General features: G+C 42.2%; 1 protein-coding gene across 1 annotated transcript; it reads left to right on the top strand.

Annotated features, from left to right (window-relative positions):
• Positions 1 to 1221: 1221 nt before the first annotated feature.
• Positions 1222 to 8162, top strand: LOC143109630 (uncharacterized). The gene is made up of 7 exons (XM_076272404.1): positions 1222 to 2722; positions 2899 to 3408; positions 3558 to 3634; positions 3732 to 3852; positions 6246 to 6479; positions 6905 to 7029; positions 7212 to 8162. Exons 2-5 carry the CDS (start codon positions 2932 to 2934, stop codon positions 6405 to 6407), a joined length of 837 nt encoding a protein of 278 aa, XP_076128519.1. The 5' UTR covers positions 1222 to 2722; positions 2899 to 2931; the 3' UTR covers positions 6408 to 6479; positions 6905 to 7029; positions 7212 to 8162.
• The last annotated feature ends 11398 nt before the right edge of the window (positions 8163 to 19560 follow it).

The following is a 19560-nucleotide window of genomic DNA, read 5'->3' as shown; positions in this document are numbered from 1 at the left end:
CCCTTATCTATAGGTGACTGATGAGATTCATGTTAGCATACTCATTGGCGACACAATTAATATTGGAGCTATTTCACTGTCGCAGACCCAGACGTGCTTGGTAGCCTAGGCTACGTAGTCATAGGCCAACATGAGACTTAAGCCCCCGTGTCGTCATGACTTAGGTTAACCTATGTTCTTACTGTTGTTATTATCTGTAGGACATATTGTCTGTGGAACACAATTGTAGGCTAGGCCTATATTTGATTTTCAGTAAGCTTATATATCAATGATAAAGCTTCTTTACTTTTTGATGTAATTATTTAGTTTTTTTTTATCTATGTAGGCTATTTCTTTAATGTTACATTATTATTTTGTTAATACATGGAATAAATCACCACAAACACACGCGACTGTAGCCTATGGGCTTCTTCTGTAGCCTAACCGGCTTGCTGCAGCGTGGCTAACAACGCCCCTAAAACAAGTGTAACCGTCGGCTCCTCGAGGCTTATATTACTTAAACGAAGTTACAGCAGCTATTAGGCCCGAGGTGCAGTGAAATGGCGTCATCTGGTGGTCATACAATTCACCCGCTATTAGACCCGAAGTACAGGAGAAGTGGATATTCAACCACGCCATCCTTCAGGTCGCAGCGACACGTAGGTGTACTTTATGTGCTGTGTCATGCTCCCATCTAGTGGTTGTGGAATATTTAACACCCATTATAGTTCTGGGAATAGATGTGCCCTCGAATAAATGTTACAAATGTTGTAACTTTGTTACAAATTATATGAGTAATCCATCTGATAAATTGTGTTTTTCTTTTTATACTTCGTACCTTTATGAATTGAAGTGTATCATTAAGGTACCTTTTTCAATGTCATTACTCTGACATTCGACATTAGTCGACCATAAATTTGGGCAATGGGCACATTGTTAGGGGTTGACACTTTGCATAAGATTTCTCCACATTACTTGATCCAAATTCTGTGATTTTTGTTGTATAAATGTTGTACAATTATGTAGTTTCTTATCAAAGTGGAATGGTTGTTTTCATAAGTCAGCGGCGTTAGTTTGAACACATAATTGACGTTTTGTTTACATGTGTTCAATGTAAGTCAATGGGAGCCGGAAATACATAAATAGCGGCGTCCAAAGAATCTTTTGCCGGATAGCATGACGGCGGTTAGCATTACCGCTGTTTAAAGCCATACGTGAACGTGACCTTCGCTAGAACAAAACTAAAGGTAACTTTAGCCTTTATAGGGCTATACAAAGTTGTCCAAATAAATAGGTCGTTGTTAGGCGTTGTTGTAGTAAATAAATTGCATGTGGATGTCATTAGCCTACTATGTAACTACTTTTTAACTGACCAATGCAGGAACCTAACCGGGACAAATATTATCAAAGCGTTGAAAGTTAGGTGTGTGTGTGCTTACCATCGCATTCATTCCTGCAGGCACCTTGTCCACTTTTTTCAAAACGAGGATCAAAATAGTGAAGTCCACGTCCACCCCTGTCCCTGACAACGTTACCGTTATCGGCCAACACCCCCCTTGTTTGTATTTGATGTGGCTGGGCTGTGTGTGTGCGCTAGACTGTGTGTTTCAATGTATTTGACGTCGTAGCTGGCTAGGGCTGTGTGTTAACAATGTATCATGATGTGGCTGTGTGCGTGCGCACCAAACTCTAGGCTACAATGTTTCATGAGTTCGGGAGTTGCACATTTTAGGCTGACCTGGGTACCACTGGCAGTTTTTTTCAAGCCTTAGTAATTCATTGATGGTAATATAATATTTCATGGTTGATTTTTTGTGCATTGCCCCATGTTTGTAGGCTAGGCCTACTTGTTTTTTGTATGTTGGTACAATTGTATGTTGGTTAACAGTTCCACAATATAAATGCAAATTTCATTTTTACATTATCTGTCATAATTTAATTGCCCCTCTCTCTCTCTCTCTCTGTCTTATGTATATTGATAATAATAGTAATAGTAATATATATTGAAAAAAATGGGGGGGGGGGGCCTCGGGGAGGCCTCTGCCCCGGGCCCCAGATGACCTTAACCTGGCCCTGGGCATAGTGGAAGCTATCGCAAAGAAGAACTGGAGCGTGGCTGCCAATCATCTAACCAGACACAAAGAACTCTTTGGACCACTCAGTGAAAACATCCTGCAAATCATAGAAGATGAGTGTAAGAATATCTGCAATCCCTTTAAAGATTCCATGCTGACCAAGTCATCAGCAGCAGATTTGAAGGCATTTTCATTTGAAAATTTGCAAGCAGATCTCCAGCATTTGTCACCATTTTTGTTTTCGATTTTTTTACGTATCACTAAACAGTCTGCTAATACCGCTTGTGCTGCAGCAGCTATAGCTTTAAAAGGCAGAGAACCCCGCTTGTCAGCCTTCTCATACTATGTGAATAGTGTCCTACAATATGCTGGGGTGAAGAAGGCAGCTTTTAAAAGACTTAGCAAATTGGGCATAACAACTTACTACACTAGTGCTGTTAGAAAGCAAAAGGAACTGGCAAATACATGCGGAGAGGATTTTAAGCTACTGAAAGTAGCCAATGAAATATTCCTCAAGGAAGATGAAGACACCAGCACAGCCAATGGTGGATCTGTTCCAGGAAGGGAAAACCAAGGTGCCAAAGGAGCTACCCGAACAAGCACACTCGATGACTCTGTGGGAGACCTGGATGAAGCCATGCATAGCATGAAGCCGTTTGTCTTGTCAGGTAAGAAAAGCCAGTTTTTTAACGTTGTAAAATTTGTTTATCCATTCAGCTGCTTGAGATCTTTCTAATGTTGTATAATAATAATTGTAAAAATATTAATCGCTTTCATTTACAGCGCCTTTGTAAGTACCCAAGGTCACTTACAATCTATGTTCCATTTCTGTTGTGTCACACAGCAGGCTATTGGTGTCACCACTACTCCTTTACAGATGGAGCAGCAGCTGGGGTCTGACAATGTTACAGCTGTGTTAGCCTTCAGTACAATAACAGACACTGAAATGGCAGATCTGGGCGTAGCAATATTGCCTGAAGAAGCACCAACAGAGCCAACTCCCCCATGCACATATTCAATTATATTTGACAATCTGGACTTCTTCAGCCACACACACCACCAGTCTATCAACCGGGCAAACCAATCAATTCACTGGATCCACCACATAGCTGTGGAAGACAGAGTCCCTTCAAACCATCTCAGCAGACACAAGCCGACTCAACCACTCACAGATTACAACATTGGGAAATCCCTCCCTAGTCTTGACTCCCAAGCCCAAATGCGTCGCGATTATGTTGTCCTGGGAAGCCGAATCCTGACCAAGTACCTAAACGCCTTCAAGCCGCTATCAGCAATCGTGGTTCATCACATCCCTCACCAGTATTCTGCAGAAATGTCCGAGCCTTCGACCCACGTAAGTATTAAATGAACTACACTTCATTCTGAGTTTTGGCATTCTGTAGACTTTTTGACTTAAAGAAGCATATAACCTGGTAGTTAATTGGTATATGCTATCACTCCAAACTTTAATGCTATTTCAATTCATGTGTTCCTTCCTCATAGCACCCCCTTGGACTTCTGTTCAAAGATGAGAACCAGTCTACAGAGTTGGCTGATGTTCTACAGCATCTCCAGAATGAGTAAGTAGGCTGGGGTGGCCAAAACTGAATTACATGTTCAGCTTGGGAAGGGTATTGATTTAATAAAGCTTTGACATCTACTTGATGTGTCATGTAGGTATGTTCCAAAGGGCCCAGATGGACCGCAGAGCATTTTAGTCGGTGGTGACAGACTAACGGAGGGAAATAGCCGCGGCATACAGTGGGAAGATTGGCACGCAATTAAAAACCTTTTTGAGGTGAGTGACCTTATCAGGACAGGACTGTAAATACTTAAAGGTCCAGTATGTAGGAAATAATGGAAAATAAACTGTAACCATTCCAAACATGATCACCATATGTTGTCAGAGAGTAAGGAAACACGATGAATTGAAGTAATGGCTTATTTGACAACATTACTCTAACCCGTAAAACCCATGAAAAAAAATGAGTTACGGGGTGGAATCTCTTGGAATTTTCGTTTATGTTTTGAACGATTAATTCTAGAATAGCGTATTAACAATGGGCTAGCGCGTCCTCCTATTTGGGTTGCCAAATTAGCAAAGGCCAACTGTCAACAGCTGTCAGTTGTAGTCATGAACGCCTACGAGAGGCAGGCAAATTTCCAAAATTAAAACAAGAAACAAATTAAGTGGACATCGGAGGAGCTTCCTGAGATGGTGACGTCTTCGTCAAATGAAGAATATAGGTCTGACGCAGAGCTGGCCATATTTCTCCACAACAGGTAGCCTAGGCTAAACTTCATCTGCATCGCTAACTTCAGCTAAATATGTTACGTTGGTTAGAGAGGTATGTTTTGTTTTCACTGTTTCCGTAATGTGTAGCATGGTTGGAGAAACGTTAAAGCAGCTGCAGGTCAACTAACGTTAGCTAAGTCTTCATTACATCTGGCAACCCAGAAGAGGCTCGCGTCTGGTAGTCTTGACAAACGTTCACCAGTGTTTTGATTTTGGCCTACAGAACGTTTGGTAACAATCCTACAAATCGCACCTTTAAAGGACACCTGTACCCTAAAATAACATCAGGCACATAATATCAGCATCCGCCCCTACACGTCACCACACCGCTTTGTTTGTTCACTTTAACAGCTTAACTGAAAAAGAATTTCAAGTTTTTGCCTGAAATTGCACTCTGCCTATTTACAAGGGCATTGTTCCCACCTCTTCTGGGGCCTACCATCAAATGTTGGACCTCCTATAGAAAGCTGAGAACCTCTAGCTTTCGTAGGAAAAAGTCAAAATAAATATGTGATGTACTCACAAAGAGTTACAGAGGCTAGAATATAGTTTTTTCTTTCTGCCGGATTACAAGCATCTCTGAACTGACCACATTTCAGCCCTCTAGGTCTCTTGATATCCCTTAGTAACACAACTGAGCCCTAGCACCAGGTCTTGTGAAGTTGTGTGCAAAAGTAGATCAATATAGAATGAAAATATGAATACTTTAGACTATTATTTGCCAAGGTATGCCCATGCGTTTTGTAAAATGCCTATGGATACTCCCCATAGGACTTTTTGTAATCCAAAATGCATACTGACAATCAAATGCTTACTGCACATGAACCCCTTTGTGTAGAAGCATAATCCTGGTCTCAAATGAAAGGTAACACTTTGAGGTTTCATGCTTGTATTTGGATTATACTTCAGGGGTTCTGATATGGAATGACTACACTAAATATGGAATGATTACAAAAATGTCTCTATTTTTGCATTTACTTTGTTGGTTCAATGAGTGTGTATAAGATAGACTATACATCTGTACAACTAATATTGGATAACACAACATGAAGATTTAATTTCTATGGATTTTTGTGAATATTTCAGTACCCAATATGTTGCATCTACTTATTGTGCTGCAGCTACACTGCAGCCAGAAGTCAGGGTAGCACCAAAAGCGGAAGGGGGGAGGGGGGCATTTTGGATCAAATTTAATTCAGACATAATAAGATTAATCTCAGAATGTAAAGCACTATACAGATTGTACATGAAAAAACATGTCATTTTTGGATTCCCAAGAGTCAAAGCTTTGAAATGGTGTATAACATTACTATGCTACATAGCAATATGGTGCATACAATTGATTTAGAATGTTGGGGGGAGGTGGGGGAGGGGGGTAACCGTCCCGCCGGCGGGACACTGAAAGTTGCACAATTTGGACAATTCTCTCACCATGTGTGCTTATGTTGCCAGTGGTTTAGGGATGAATGGCTGTTTGTTCAATTATTTTGAGGGGACAGCAAATTTACAGTTCCTACTGTACATTGTATCAAAGTGTAATTTCTTCAGGATTGCCCCATGAAAAGACAGATTCAATTAAGTACAAAAACAAGTTTTTTTTAGATCATGTCAATTTTTTTTCTCCTTCCTCGACAAATGGCTTTGTTGACTACTATAAAAATGAATTGCATTTTAGATCTATCATCGGGTCTTTTACAAAGAGGGTTCGGCAAGGGATCATGGTACACTCCTCGCCAATATGAATAAGTTGAGGTATGCTTACCTATCATGAGTTAAGATAGAAGTGCTATTTTTGTGCATTGTCTTTGGCATTCTTAGTTGTTGTCAGTTTAATATCTACATGTTTGTTTTAATGTTTGCATTCTGAATAAAATTGCATTGTTCACTGTTTTCAGGTTTTTCCCTTTCCCTTTCTGATCACCCCAGCCGCCATGAATTACGGCTCGGTACTTCATCACAACTTTTTCTGCTCTGTCCTGTTGTCCAGCCACCATGAATTACGGCTCGGAACTTCATCACGACTCTTTCTGCTCTGTCCTGTTGTCCAGCCACCATGAATTACGGCTCGGAACTTCATCACGACTCTTTCTGCTCTGTCCTGTTGTCCAGCCACCATGAATTACGGCTCGGTACTTTATCACTCATTCAATTCTGTCTGTATGTCTTATGTAACTGAGGAGGGTGCGTGCGTGCGTGTCTGTGTGCGTGTCACTCATTCAATTCTGTCTGTATGTCTGTTATGTAACTCAGGAGGGTGTGTGCGTGCGTGTGCGTGTCACTCATTCAATTCTGTCTGTATGTCTTATGTAGCTCTGGAGGGTGTGTGTGTGTGCGCGTGCGTGTGTGCATGCGTGCGCGTGTCACTCATTCAATTCTGTCTGTATGTCTGTTATGTAGCTCAGGAGGGTGTGTGTGTGCGTGTGGTCATCTGGTGAGTCAGGTTAGGAATGTAGTCCAACCACCATGAATTAACAGTTTGGAACTTCAACATCATGACTTACTCTGCTCCATTACATACTATCACCATCATCAATAACAAGTCATCTTCTTACAGATGCAGCAATGCAAAACAAGGTCCACATGCTGCATTCAATGCATACAAGGAGTTTGTGCAGAAGGACACTGCAGCTCTCTTCTTGGCTGCGGCAATGGAGCACTTTGGACTACAGAATGTGTCAGGTATAACACTTCAAACAAACTCCCAATCTCAGGGCAGACACCATCAACAAGGCCACTGGGCTGGTTAAAACATTTAGAAGAACGGTCCAATTGTATTGTTTTGTATTCTTATTTTCTACATGTAACATCACAGCTAACTATACATGCATCTCACATTATCTGTCTTTTTAATATCTCAACAGATGTCCCAGACAGATTCATCCCAGACCACATCTTAATTGGTCCACAAGAGGACAAAAGGACCTGGCTGCATGGTGTAGTCTCCCAAATTGTAGACAAATTTGTCATATTTGAGGACATTTCTGACATTGTCAGCGGTGTCACAGATACAGCCAGTGACCTGCCCCAACAGGGAGAGAAGCTCTCTTGCCGTGCCACAGGTTGCAAACGTTTATATAAGTACAGAAAGGCTAGGGAAAACCATGAGAGAAGAGAGCATGGGTTGACAGTATCTCCCAAGGCAGTTCCATATACAGACAGGCAAAGTTCAGTGTTAGACCACAAAAAGCAACACACAGAGGCTAGACTGGGTTTTGGCTTCTTCTTGGCTGACCTGCAGGATGCAGTTAAGGAGGGAGACGGAGACAGGCTGATGCGATTGTATACTGTAGCGTTGATGTTCTACAAGGCCTATGGGCATACACAGTATACGTACAGTACACTACTTCTAACCTTGCAGGTCAATTACACACTTTCCCCTCGCTTAGCACACAGTCTGGTGTGGAATAGGTTTTGGAATGGGAAGGGAGGAATGGGAAGGAACATTTCACTAGATCTACATCTAGAACACCTTAACAATTTTCTTAAGTCCTTTTTAAAACGCAGTGGTCCAAACCTTACCGAACAAACAGCAGACAGGTTCAGCAAGTCAATTGGGGTCCTGAAAATTTTGATGGAGACTACAGGTCTCAAAGTCCTCTGGTGTGCATCATGCTGCTTGTCAGACTGAGGACATTCTAGTTCTGGTGGAGGTTTTTAGAGAGTCTGAGCTGTTCAAGGATCACCCAGGCAGAGTTCTCAGCATTCCCCCAATTTAGCAGAGATCTTTTCGCCAAACTCAAAAGCACTAACCTGAGGGGATGGGTGAAGTCCAAATTAAAGGAGTGGCAAGACCACCCTGTTTAAAAAAGGTTTTGAATGACCCCATATAATTGTAAATATTGTAAACAAAAGTATTTGTGTTTTTGTATATATTTGATTTGTAGTATAATTTTTTTTTTAATTTTCAAATTTGTAATATGTAAATATTTAAACAGTAAATTCTGTCAACATTATGTCTAGCGTCATTATTTCAAACATGGCATTCTAAGGTGAAAAAATAACCCAGGTTTTCAGCAAAATATTTTTTTTATTTGCATTTTTTACTGTTACTTGTATACAAAAGTATTTACATTGTTTGCAGTGACAGTCATTCAAGGACATTAGTACAATAGCATCTACTAGCCTGCTGCTGAGGGGTGCTAGTTTGACTCTGAACCGCTACTGTGTTGTGTTTCGATTTCAAAGTCCTCATCTTGCTCATCAAAATAACCTGTGAAATCAATGTCAGGCTCTGTGAAGCTCTCTTCACAGAGCTTCACATAGGCTCTGTGTATTCGAAATCGCCGAAAACCTCGCTGATCACTAGGAGAATTTCGCTTGCATGCCGTACTCTAAATACTGGAAGGTGGTTTGTAATATAAGCCAAGTCAAAGATATAGAGACTGTGCTCGACTGCTGCTTCGATAAGTTCAGTGCCAAACCCAGTACAGACAGTCTTGTTAGTGATGAGTGGCATGTCTGGGACTAAAGTGCGCCTGTACTGCTGTAAGCAGGCCCGGATCACAGTCTTGTCTTCCTCAGTCACCTCTCTAGATCTAAGTGTAGTACACACATTTGGTTCTACATATTCATGTTTTGGAGTAGGCTCTACACAAACACCAGATGAACATGAACACATCGAGTGGCAGTAGGTGCAACAGAGATGACCCGGCTCCAAGCTTGTGGTGTGCTCTTCAAAGTGACTAAAGAGGGCTTTTCTAAAACAGCCCTGTGTCCCTGCATGAATCAATGCTTTCACTGTTTTATCAACCCTTGGTGATGCTTGTATAGCATACAAAACTGCATGTGAAGGTAAAGAGTTTCTCCCAGCCCGCCCAACCTGTTGCACTATGTCTTCCACATCCTCTGGTGCCCCGTACATGACAACATGTGAGATATTAGGAAAATTGAGGCCCATCCCCAGCGCAGTTGTAGCAACAACAACCCTGCAGCTACCCTCACCCGTAAAGGATGCCAGCACTCTCTGTTTGTACTGTGGCAGTGTCTTGCTGTGGAACATTCCGATCAGCATGTTTTCAGCCTCATGCTCTGGATCTCTGGATTCACCCATGCATCTTCTCTAGTGTTAATTTTGTCACCTATTTTTGATTTAGTCTTGTGACGAAATGTCCTTTTTAGTGTTTGTCATATTTAGTCATTCAAATATCATTTTTGTTAGTCAAGTTTTAGTCGACTAAAAGTCTCGTCATTTTAGTCTAGTTTTAGTCAAAAGAAAACTAAAGGTATCTTAGTCTTAGTCAGTTTTAGTCAACACATTTTAGTCTTTATTTTTATAACAAATTATTTCTGATTACCATTTGAGTCAAATAGTGTTTCACACATCTCAATTTTCCAACAATATTGTGTGTCCACAGGGCTACTCGTCTGTTATAATTACTCATTCTGATTTTTTGTCAGTCAGTATGTTTACATGCACAGGTAAGTCGAGCTACAGTTATAGCTCGGCTGGGATTTGACCATAGACAGTAAAAGATTTGACTGGACCACTGTCATATATATTCGTAGACCAGTGTTTCTCAAAGTGTGGTCCGGGAATCACTGGTGGTCCGCAAGCTATCCCAAGTGGTCCGCGAGCAGACGTGGTAAAATATAATATGAGTTGTTTGCCATATTGAACCAACTTGTATGTACAGTTCTGCAACACTGTCTATGTAAGATATGCCAGTTTAAATCATACAGTATGAATCCACACAATAAGCAAAGTGCAAAGACAATAAGCAAGGTGGTTCAGTGAGTAGGCCTATTGTGTAGACTAACTAGATGTACCGCAGAGCGGTACAAAATATGACCGCCGCCCAGTCCAGCACATTTTTTCCACAAAAATAAATCACGCTGAAAGGCCTATATGATTCAAACTGTCTCACTAAATTGCATTATCCACACTCAATTCTCACTGGTATCTGCTAGACAACAAGTACCAAAACATGATTAGTTCATAGATTTCACATGTAAAATTGATTTTATACAACCCCACCCCCATCTTGCCTGTTCATAATTCTGAGAAATTCTTGAATTGTGTGCATGTGTGCGTGCACACGTTTATGTTTATGTGTGTGAGCGTGCTTGTGTGTTTGTCTGCGTATGTGTGTGCATGTGCATGCATGCGTACATATGTCTACTGTGTGAGTATGTGTCATACGTATGATTACTGTGAATGTATGCGTGTGTATCTGTTTATGCACATGTGTGCACATGGAATGGGTTAACATGACCCCTGGAGGCAAACATACGGAAAAAATTGGTCATCCTAGGCCCTACGGTTCTCAAGATATTCACAGAAAATTGTGTCTGCTCTACCCTCCTTTCGGGGGGTCCAGTCCAGCGGGGGGGCTACAGATCAAAACGAAAAACGATGGTTCCATGCTATCCATGTGGGGTTACATGCCCACTAAGTTTCGTGTACCCCGGTCTTTCAGTATCCCAGGAATCCTTGTTGGTGTACGGTCACTAAATGTACAGATAAATTATTTTATTGTAAGGCCCCCCATGAACGAAAGATCACAAAACTTGGCATGCATTCGGAAGGTGTCATAATGATCCTTCACTTTCACTTTCGTGCCGTTTTGACCATGTCAGCCAGAGATATTGTGATGAAAACACCTAATTTTTTGCTTTTTAATTTTTAACTAGGTGGCGCTATACATGAAATAAGTGGTAATGGGATGGGTTGACATGTCCCCTTAAGACTAACATACAAAAAAAAAGGTGGACCTCCTAGGCCCTACGGTTCTCCAGATATTCACAGAAAACTGTCTCCGGCCACCTACAGGCCAGTTGGTGTATAGTAACGTAAAAATGATGGTTCCATGCTATCCATGTGGGGTTACATGCCCACCAAGTTTCGTGTACCCCGGTCTTTCAGTGTCCCGGGAATCCTTGACGGAAATTTGGACATGCGAAAAATAAAAAATAAAAATCTGACTAAACCTTCGGTGCGCGGCGGTCATAATAAAAACCTTTTCATTTTGTGGAACTCGGTCTCCGTCTCATGCCTGAACCTGTGAGCCTGTTGAGTCTTTTGATTAACATAAACCTGTTCCCTGGTTTTGATACTAGGGTGTCGTAGTCAGCTACTAAATTAAACTTCTTGCCAGTTCTTGGTATCGCCACACTTGTTTATCTTACTTACATTGAGTTAGCTGTGTGGCTACAGATGTGGTGGAGCAGTGTTTCGTTATGGTTTGCTAAGGAGTAAGTTAACCAGGAGTTACAATTGACCAAGACCTATCACTAAGTAATCACATAAAACAGATTACCAAAGTTTCATTCTATCATTTAAGGAACATTTCAAAGATAAGGAAGTCTTTATCCCTACCAGACGCTGAGAAATTAATCCATGCTTTTGTCACCTCAAGGATTGATTATTGCAATGCTCTATACGCTGGCTGCAATAACACCTGTCTAAAGAGCTTACAGCTTATACAAAATGCAGCTGCTCGCACACTCACTAGAACTAAAAAATATGAACATATTTCCCCATGAACATATTTCCCCTATCCTGGCATCTCTACACTGTTAGAAGTCGCATTGACTTCAAAATATTACTTCTAACATACAAAGCCATTAATGGCCAGGCACCAGAATATATTAAAGATCTCCTAGTCCCATATAACCCACCCAGACCGCTACGATCACAGAATACTGGCCTTCTTGTAATTCCAAGAATCTCAAAAACTACAGTAGGAGGCAGAGCTTTCAGCTAATGCGCACCCCTCCTCTGGAATAATCTTCCTACCTCAATTCGACTAGCAGACACCCTCCCTATTTTTAAGTCTAGACTTAAAACATACCTCTTTACTGCCTCCCATAGTTATGGTGCGTGGAAATTCACCCACCTCAGGGTTTTTTGGAATGGACCACCCTGCTGAGTCCTCGTGTGACTGGCACCCCAGTCGCGCGTGCGATGGTGGTCACTGAGCATACCTGCGCTGGTGTCGACAACCCCTCGCCATGTCTTAGCATAGTGCTGTCATGGACTTTTCATGTGTCACGCCGTACAACCCCCCCCCCCTCCTCTCCCCCCTTCTCTCTCTCTCTCTCTCAACTCTCCCTCTCTTGCCTATTCCCACCATGGTATACTGTAACAATATATAGTACTACTGATTACTTATTGACATTAAAGGAACCATTCGTAAGATTGTGGGCAAAACTGGTACTGCAATCACTTTCAAAATACTGAAGAGCGGTGTATCCCCTCCCCCTCCCCCCTGACTCGAGGTTGTCAACGCGGATGGCGAAACACTACTGACTTCGTGATTATTAGATAGGTGGAGGGTGGCGCATCAGGCCAAAACACAACATGACATGACAAAACACAACATCAACAACACTTGAGGGCTGCAACTTCACTTTTTAAATGACAATATCCTGGCTGGACTACTGTTGTCAGTGATATAAGTATTTGGAATGAACATGATTTCTTAATGTCTAGTGACATATCAGGGCCATTTTATGATTAATTGAAATATTTTTCTTACATACGGTTCCTTTAACCATTTGATTTTCAGTAATACTAACCCACTCTACATCTCTCTTTCTTCCCCCTTACTGTACCTCACTTGTGAGGTATATGTCACATGTGTGAATATTTTGGTTGTTTAGGAATTATTTTGCTGTGCTTTCATTTGTGTGCTGTGTCAATTCACATGTGTGTTCTTGTATTGTGTGCTGTGTATTACCCTTCCCTGGTGCTCCCAATGTTGACTGATAATGAGGGATAATGGACCCATAACTTTCCACCAATCCTGGCGGGTGGCTGGTTAAATGAGATTTGGGACAGGTGTGTTGGGGGAGGGTGCTTTCCTACTTTATCCCCTGACCAGAGATGCTCCACAGAAGGCGACAGCATCAAATTGATGGATGTAGCAGCAACAGCGGCAGAGAAACTCAGAGTGACAACATCGTTTCCTTCACGTTGATCCTAGAACGCGGATGAGAGGCCGCGATCGGAATATCTGGCTGCTGTACTAGAGGGTCGAGCGTTCGTCACATCTCCGGGCCACAGACTTTGTCTGTGCCCGGCCTAGTAAGTGACTATTAGCTGTGTTGTTTACTAGATTCATGCTAGCCGCTGTTTGTGCTGCCTACTGCCGAGCTGTTTCTGTGTTACAGCGCGGCTGGAACCTCGACCGACGGAGGACGAGCCATACGGAAGGACGGTAGGCTACCCTGCTGTCCCGCTTGCTGCCTGCTCTGCTTGCTGCCTGCTTGCCTATTCCGTTGGGGGACGGAACTCCTGCTTGTTCTACTGGCCGCCTGCTTGCCTACTCCGTTGGGGGACGGAACTCCTGCTTGCTCTGCTTGCTGTTGCTCGGCTCTTTCTACCGCTCCTGCCGCTGTATCTGTTGCTGCCACACTACGCTCGTTGTTGGTGGGTGGTTGAACTTTGGCCGCTAGCTTGTAGCTGCTAGCCGTGGTCAACCCATAGACAGTAAAAGAAAGGGTCAACCCGACCGTCAGCTGTTTGGGGAAGCGGGATCGTTTGCTCTGCGCTTCACTGTGCTGGTGCGGTGGCTGGAAGGAGTATAGCGCTTTTAGTGGCTAGTTGCGGTATTGACTCTTGATTGCTTTTACTTGAAGACTGTTTTAGGAATTTGTGACGGCCATCACATGAATTGTACTAAAATCCACTTGTGACGTTTTAATATTTTCTGCCTAGAACATAACATATTAATAAAGACAAAATAATAAGAGTAAATCCTTTGTCTTGGTATCATTTGCCTGTCTACCACATTCCCTGCTGCTTATTAGATTGTTTGCCTGGTCACGGGTAAACCAAGCTGATAGACCCACGTGACATATATCATCACCAGTCATCAACCATCCGTGTGTTGGCCCTCCTCTCACCCATCTCACCTGAAGTCCCATCCTCGACTGCCCTATTACTGCCCCCTATCTGGACTCCTGGCCCATAAAGCCTAGCGACCCACCACCAGCCTATGACAACTCTGCCCAGATTACTGGCCCGTCTGCCAACCCACCACATGCCCCTCGACAACTCCCTTTCCCTGGACAATTCCAACGCGGGACTATTGAACTTTCTGTCACTAAATCAGAAATAATAAATTACCATAGCACCATGTCTTATTCTCTACACCCGACTATCATATGCATTTGTTATGTATACAGACCTTACTGTCATGTACTGACCCTAGGCAGATGGGTCAGGCCCTTGAGTCGTGGATCTGCTCGAGGTTTCTTCCTATATATATCTCCAATTCTAGGGAGTTTTACCTCGCCCCTGTTACCCATGGGCCTCTCTCTTGCTTTTCTTTTCTTCCTTCTTTCCTTCTTTCTCTGATTGCCTACATTCTGTAAAGCGCCATGATACATGTGTTATGTTTTGGCGCTCTATAAGCACAATAAATTAAAATGAATTAAATTAAATTAATTAAATTAAACCAAGGGCGTAGGTTTGGTCTCAGCTTTGGTGGGGACATCCAATCCCCCCCCCCCGGCTGAAAAGTTGAAGTTGAAAAGTCAATAGACAATAGCCTCTTTCATTATTTATAGTACTCTAAAGTTAAACTAGCATCTCCGACTGGAAAGAAATATGTGCAGACGAAAACAATTGTTTAAACGTAAATAAATGTTTGACCACTAGATGCCAATTTTGTTTCTCAGATAACAGAAGCTAAGCATATCTTAAATTTTAAATTTGCCCAGATTATATAGTCATAATATAATATAGTATATATATATAGTATTTTATTTATGTTACTGAGTATGGAAATGCACCATAGTTTAGGATTGAATATGTCTATGAATTTATGTGACTCTAAATTATATTTGTATTTGCTTAACTGTAATTGGAATTCTTTTGCTGTAAGATACCAGTGCCTTAATGGCAATTTCCTTTGTTATTTCAGACTGTTGGCAATACAGAATATCACAATACAGAAGTGAATCTACTCCATCTCATTATATTGTACAGCAATGCTGCTGACTCCAACTGAATTGACAAGTTGACATAGGCTAATAATTAGAACCTCACCTGAAGCCCTGATGCTGTTTCCTCAACCTGCCATCCATCTGTAGTGGTTTGATGCTGTCTTTCCTGCATACAAAGTGGTTCATTCATTTTGTAGCCTATCCTTTGGCTAGCGAGTTTAACCCTCCTACCATATTGTATATGATAGTGTTATTTGGATATTATTCATCAAATAATGATTCATTATATTTGAATAACCAACAGTGTAACTTATTCACATTGCCAACACGTTTTTACAGCATGTGTCATAACAATGCAATGACAGTCCTTCAAACGAATTTGGGTCTCCCTTTTATTTCTCTGCATTGTGTAGGCTACACTCAGAAATACATAACATAAACAGAATAGAAACGAAAAATGTCCAGATCCAATGTTTATTGTGACTTCCAAGATTCTAACTTAAGGTAGGCTAATTAACATTCAGTGACTTGGTAATAGCATCTAACAGGCATCCCATAATGCATTTTGCAATGGATCTTTCACCACATTCTGAAACTACACTCTCTCCTATTTCCAATGACACCCCACTTGTGAAATTCTATGGTGGAAAATGCCATATTTAGCCCCTCTGAAAATACAGTATATATTTTTTGAAATTGCAGAATTTCAGCACTTGAACAGCGAAAGATGTCCCATGAAGGATTTTGCAAGGGGTCTTTCACCACTTTCTGAAACTACACTCTCTCTTTCCAATGACACCCCACTTGTGAAATTCTATGGTGGAAAATGGCATATTTAGCCCCTCTGAAAATATAGTATGTATTTGGGAAATTGCAGATTTTCAGCACTTGAACAGCGACAGATGTCTGACGAAGGATTTTGCAAGGAGTCTTTCACCACATTCCTAAACTACACTCTCTCCTCTTTCCAATGACACCCCACTTGTGAAATTCTATGGTGGAAAATGGCCTTTTTGGCCCTTTGAAAATATAGTATGTATTTTGTGAAATTGCAGATTTTCAGCACTTGAATAGCGACAGATGTCTCACGAAGGATTTTGCAAGGGGTCTTTCACCACATTCTGAAACTACACTCTCTCCTCTTTCCAATGACACCTCACATGTGAAATTCTATCCTGGAAATGTGACCTTTCCACCCCTTAGAACATATAATATGTATTTGTGAAATTGCAGAATTTCAACACTTGAACAGCTACACACATCCCATAATGTCCTTTGCATCGGCTGTTTCAACACATTCCGAAACTACACTGGCTTTTCTTTCCAATGACAACCCCCCATGTGAAACCCCCATCGCATAAAATGGCTTTGTTTTCGATTAGAACTCCCATGGCCTATTTCTCTCATTGCAGTTTTTATACACTAAAATTGGTCCCTATTGGTCAAGACTGATTTGTTGCAAACAATTCCACCGTATATGAATAGTTGAGTGTGTCCACTTCCTTCATGAGCAATTCCATCCAAGAAAATAGGCTTTTTTAATTTAAAAATCCTCAAGCTATTATTCTGATTGTGGCTTTCAACACTACATTTTCTCCCCATCACTCAAGTCATTTGGCACATTTCGGTCATTTTGGGGGCCAAGCAGTGAAGCTGCGAAGCATCATTACTGTTTCTACCTTTTCTTATTGGGGGCCAGTAGCAAAGCCCAATTGTATATTTACGCTTTCCTATTATTCGGGACCAAGCAGTGTAGGCACCCATTGTGTTTGTACAATTTCCTATTATTGGGGGCCAAGCATCGAAGCTGCAAGCTTGTGTTTATATGTTTTCCCATCCTAAGAACACACAATAAATGTGGAGTCTTTTTACCACTGTGGGGGCGCTATAATCACAGGATGTAGGCTCATATATGAGCAATGCTTTCGCGTACCGAAACAAAACTTGGTATATGGACTTAGGACCCCATCCCGAGGACACACAATATATTTGGTGAAGTTACAGGAAATGAGCTCATATCTTGGCAATGCTATGGGTCATGGATTCGCCACACAATAATGTTGGTGATGTTTGGTCACTAGGGATAGATTAGATTAGATTGGACTCAACTTTATTGTCATTGTGCAGAGTACAAAGTCAACTCAATTCAGACACTGCTCTTGCTTGCTTGCCTGCCGGTTCACACTTCACCCCTCACTCTCAGTGGAACATGCACCTCCACCATCAAAGGCTGATGCACCCCTCCCCCACAACGTGATCATGAACAATGCGACTACACTAACGCTGTTCACAAGCCACCAGTCTACAGCCACCAAATACCCCTCATCCCCCCTCCTCTGGACAAGGGGAAGAGTGCTGTGAGTATCATGTTCCTTGACTTCTCCAGTGCTTTTAACACCATCCAACCCCTCAGACTGGGTGAAAAACTCCTGCAGATGATTGTGGATGCTCATCTGGTATCCTGGATTGCAGACTACCTCAGGGGTCCCCAACCTTTTATGTACCGTGGACCGGTTTGATTCCTATTTTTTTTTCACGGACCGGGGGGGGGGGGGGGGGTTCAGGGGTTCCATGTTCCATATGTGTTGTGTATGCATAACTTGAAAAGAACTAGCTCCAGTTATGTAGGAACAGTGAAGGTAACAATCTCTTGTGAAAAACGTGAACTTGAAGAAGTGAAAATTGAACAATATGAACTATGAATATTGAACAACTTGAAGCTACATCTATAAGTGTGAACATGCTTAACAAAATATGGGAACAAAACATGGGCTATGTGCGCCGCGGTGGGCTTTGCCGCGATTATGGACACGTACCAAATGCGTCATGTGAAACGCCTGTGGGCGCATTGGAGAAAGCCATGAGCGTCCCTCTCGCACGATAAAGGTGTTGAAAACGGCCAATAAACTCCTCTAAGCAGGCAATAGATGGCATGGGCATGTCACATATTATTGTCTTTTTGATTAGGCCTACCAAGCACATATTCACGTTTAAATGAAGGTGGATAATTTAAAACAAAAGCAAATTGTCCTGAAAGCATCCGATATGTCGCCCTTGGATTGAAAGTCAAAACTTTGAATGCGTCTTATGAAGCATTGGAGAAAGCCATGAGTGTCTCTCTCGCAAAATAAGTATAGGTATAAGTATATATGCTCTTTTGATCCCGTGAGGGAAATTTGGTCTCTGCATTTATCCCAATCCGTGAATTAGTGAAACACACTCAGCACATAGTGAGGTGAAGCACACACTACCTGCAACAACAGCGGGAAAAAGATGGGGACTAAACGTGCATTATGAATATAATCAGTGGGAGCCCTATGCTTGTTTCCCTGCAACAAGAAGCTTCCATCTGGGGTGATAGAAGACAGTGACACCCTCAGTGTGTTTGAAATGTCCAGTCGATTGCGCAATTTGGTCTTAGTTGCAGTCATTGCCGAAAACCCGGCCTCGCATAGATACGTGGTGGGAAACGTTTTCAGCGCTTTTACGGCTATCTCGGGATATTCTGCTTTGGTTTTGATCCAAAAACCCGCCAGAGAGGTTTCCTTATACACACTCTTAAGACCACCGTCATTTGCAATTTCGATCAACTGCTCTTCCTCCTGCGCTGACAAGTTAGGACTATTCGGGATATTGACATGGGTTGCGGACCCACTCATTGGTTTGCCAAAACCCCCACTACTGTTTGGAACAAATACACCCCGGTCCACTCGTCGTCCCCACAAATCAAGCTTAACTTTAAATGCAGCGACTTTATCTGCCAGTTTAAAGACAGTCGTCATTCTCCCCTGGAGTGACAGGTTGAGGTCATTAAGCAACCCGAATATGTCACACAGGTAATCCTCATCACTAAAATGTGCAGCTAACGGTGACTTTTTTCTGTAAGAAATCTCTGCAGCGGCTCTCGCAACTCTGGCCAGTGACCTGCTAAAGATGCTTGTTTTTTGTTGTTCATTCTAGCAGTTTAGCTAACTTCGTGTGACACTACCGTTCGCCAAGAACTGATCAAGTGAAGTGAGCTGACCTGAGGCTGCGCACCGCTGAAGGCAATTACTGTATGTAAAAGTGTTGAAGGCGGGACAGACAGATGTAAGAAAATAGACCTTGCATAATGCAAACATGCGTGCAATCAAACAACTGCATATAGGCCTATGCCATGTAAAAACGTGACATTATTGCATATTAAATTTAGTTTAGTTTGCATGCATTTTTTTTTAAAACTCATGTCGTAGGCTACGGCCTGGTTAGGAATGTCCTGCGGCCCGGTACCGGGCCGCGGCCCGGTGGTTGGGGACCGCTGGACTACCTGATAGAGCGGCC

The sequence above is a fragment of the Alosa pseudoharengus genome, unplaced genomic scaffold, assembly GCF_046254945.1.
Source record: "Alosa pseudoharengus isolate Yale_2024_CS ecotype anadromous, Long Island Sound unplaced genomic scaffold, YU_APseudo_1.1 YU_APseudo_1.1_scf_7, whole genome shotgun sequence".
NCBI classification, from domain to species: domain Eukaryota; kingdom Metazoa; phylum Chordata; class Actinopteri; order Clupeiformes; family Clupeidae; genus Alosa; species Alosa pseudoharengus.
The sequence above is the reverse complement of the archived record's forward strand: the minus strand, read 5'-3'. Positions and strand labels throughout refer to the sequence as shown.

Coding starts and splice junctions, on each gene's coding strand:
- LOC143109630 (XM_076272404.1), top strand. CDS start 2,932: ATGGAGCAGCAGCTGGGGTCTGACAATGTTACAGCTGTGTTAGCCTTC. Junction 3,635..3,731: donor CTACAGCATCTCCAGAATGA/GTAAGTAGGCTG, acceptor TGTGTCATGTAG/GTATGTTCCAAAGGGCCCAG. Junction 3,853..6,245: donor CAATTAAAAACCTTTTTGAG/GTGAGTGACCTT, acceptor CACTGTTTTCAG/GTTTTTCCCTTTCCCTTTCT.